This window comes from Parasteatoda tepidariorum, chromosome 9, assembly GCF_982258835.1.
Source record: "Parasteatoda tepidariorum strain Cologne lab strain chromosome 9, Ptep-v5.0, whole genome shotgun sequence".
Classification (NCBI taxonomy): Eukaryota; Metazoa; Arthropoda; class Arachnida; order Araneae; family Theridiidae; genus Parasteatoda; species Parasteatoda tepidariorum.
This window is the reverse complement of record NC_141763.1, coordinates 65,877,285-65,880,091: the sequence shown is the minus strand read 5'-3', so window position 1 is coordinate 65,880,091 and position 2,807 is coordinate 65,877,285. Positions and strand designations below refer to the sequence as shown.

Here is a 2,807-nt window from a genome sequence, read left to right as displayed (position 1 = left end):
TCGTTAATTAGTTAAAAGTTTCCTTCCGAAAAGTACTACAAATACTAATCAAAGTTAGATTTTTTTCCTCGATAAACACTTGTTTCATTTTATGTTTTGTCTTATAGACTTGAAACAGGAATGATGGTAGAAAGATAAATAAAGTATTTAATTAGCGTAGAGTTCATTTTGAGCTGTGGCCCACTTAACACAAATAGTCTCATTTATGTATTTATTAAGCAGGTTAATTTTGAATGAATTAACCGTTATATATACGGGCACGATAATAACATATATCGTACCAGTTTAATATATATATATATATATATATATATATATATATATATATATATATATATATATATATATATATATATATATATATATATATATATATATATATATATATATATACATATATATATATATATATATCATATATATACATATATATATATATATATATATATATATATATATATATATATATATATATATATATATCGACCGTGATGGGGTATCGATAGTTAAAACTCTTGACTCTGACTCCAAATCAATCTCCAGGACATCCGTTGCTGTTTCTTGAACACACCAACATTCCCAGCCATTGGCTTTGAAATTAAGTCAGTAAGGTGCAGCTTTCATTTTACAAGAGCACCATAAAGGTGAAAGTACGTCTTAACTTATAAATGGAGATGCAAGTTCTTAAATATCTAGGAATTGACCCAGGATTGACTTGGATAGCTCACTTGAATCACGTTAAGGAGAGAGTTGGTAAATTTAATAATTTGATTAAGAGGGTGGCCAGGGCAACTTGGGGCCTGAAACCAAAAATTTTAAAGATTATCTACCAGAAGGCAACGGAGAGAATCATACTTTATGCCGCCAGTGTCTGGTATCGTAACACTACTAGAATTGACGATAAAATTAATGCCATTCAAAGAACATCCTTAATAGTGATTACAAGGGCCTATTCAACAACTATCACTGAAGCCCTCCAGATATTGGCGGGGGTGAAACCCAATCATTTAAGAATTATTGAGGATACTTGTATAAAGAGGTTAAGATGGAATTACAGAATTGAGGAATACGACCGTAATATTCAAGAAATTCTAAGAGCAAGGATACTCGAGAAACCAGTTATTAATATTCACCCTTCTCTTTATACATCCGTCCCCTTTGGTGGATTGACCCCAACTAACAAGGGAATTGAGATTTTTACGGACGGCTCGAGGATGGAGGTTGCCGATGCTATGAATAATACCTCTGAACATAGAACAGGAATGGGAATGATAGTCAGGAGAGATGGAAAACTCATCCGGGAAACCTCCATCAGACTGAGCAATAACTGCAGTGTTTACAGGGCCGAGATGATGGCGATTAACACTGCGTTACAATGGTTTGCAAATAACCAATATCCCAATGCAACTATTTACTCTGATTCGCTCTCCTCGTTGCAAGCTTTAAAAAATCCTAAACCCGATTCCGAATTGGCAGAAAACACCAAACAAATCTGGAAAAATAATATTCTTCTCGGATGGGTAAAAGCCCACATTGGTATTGAAGGCAACAAGGAGGCGGATCGAGTTGCTAAAAACGCCATCAGTCTCGGCAATGTTGACATTGAGGTCCCGAGCTCCACCGCCCAAGTCAAAACTTTGGTCAAAGGCTATAATTTCATGCGTTAGAAACAGGAATGGCGGGATTCCGAGAAAGGCAGACAAACGTATAAGTTTATAAAGGATGCTAATATTAGTAGACTTCAGGCGAATTTTTATTTTAATGAATTTCTTACGGGCCATGGAGTGTTCGGTGAGTATCAAAATAGATTTTTTAATAGAGCCCTTGATTGCAATTATTGTGGAGAAATACAAAGCATTGATCATTTACTTTTATACTGTCCACGCTTCCGAACGCTCCGTAGAGAACATTTTAAAAATTTTAATCAATTTCAATGTTTTGCTAATTCGACCTGCAGGGGTATTATTAAATGTATCATAAAATAGACACTTGAAGATATTTTGGGTAATGACTCTTAAGGATTCGGAATCCCGCGCTCCAAATTGGGTGTCTCAAGCTGTTACTAAACTTTTTTATGTACGTTTATTGTTAATTTGATTGGTTTTATCCATGTGTGACTTGGTTTTGAGTCATGTTTTTAACTGCTAGTTCTTTTCCAATTTGTTCTTAATGTAATATTTTACTTTTACTTATTCCTTTTATATGATCGGTTTTATTCATGTTTGACTTGGTTTTGGGTCATGTTTTAACTGTAAATTTTATTCCAGTTTGTTCCTTATGTAATCTTTTACTTTTATGCATTGCTTTTACCACGCACGATATGCGTGTTTTATTCACTTTGATGTATATATTGTTTTCACTCTTTTAATTATGATCTTTGTGATTTTCAATGTGTTGGCTGGATTTAGGGTCATGTTTTTAACTGTTGTTCGCTTTTGTTTTTGTGTTTTATATTTGTTGTTGATATAATTTCCGATGTTTTGTGTAAGTTTTATGTATGTTTTATGTATCTACTCTCGCATGCCCTTAAATAGGGCGGGACGAGATACAAATAAATAGCTTAACTTAAAAATGGAGGCCCCACTCATTCGTGATTCAACTTTCACAAATGAGATATAAATCTGAAGGGGAAGGAAAGTTTCTCCGTATCCCTGTATCAATGGTACTGCTAAGTGAACTAGCACAAGGCCTTAGATGCACAGATTTTCAAGTATGTATATCGCATGTATTCGTTGAATATTAAAGGAAACAAAGATTCTGCCTCTTCGGACTGAAGTCTAATTCTCTAACCACAGGGCTACCACGGA

At 34.1% G+C, this 2,807-nt stretch overlaps 1 protein-coding gene across 1 annotated transcript; it reads left to right on the top strand.

Annotated features, from left to right (window-relative positions):
• Nucleotides 1-668: 668 nt before the first annotated feature.
• Nucleotides 669-1,667, top strand: LOC107457419 (uncharacterized). The gene has a single exon (XM_016075577.3). The coding sequence runs from the start codon at nt 669-671 to the stop codon at nt 1,665-1,667; it is 999 nt and encodes a 332-aa protein (XP_015931063.3).
• Nucleotides 1,668-2,807: the final 1,140 nt, after the last annotated feature.

Bases quoted from the DNA above. Each gene is read 5' to 3' on its own strand.
- LOC107457419 (XM_016075577.3), top strand. From the start codon at position 669: ATGGAGATGCAAGTTCTTAAATATCTAGGAATTGACCCAGGATTGACT.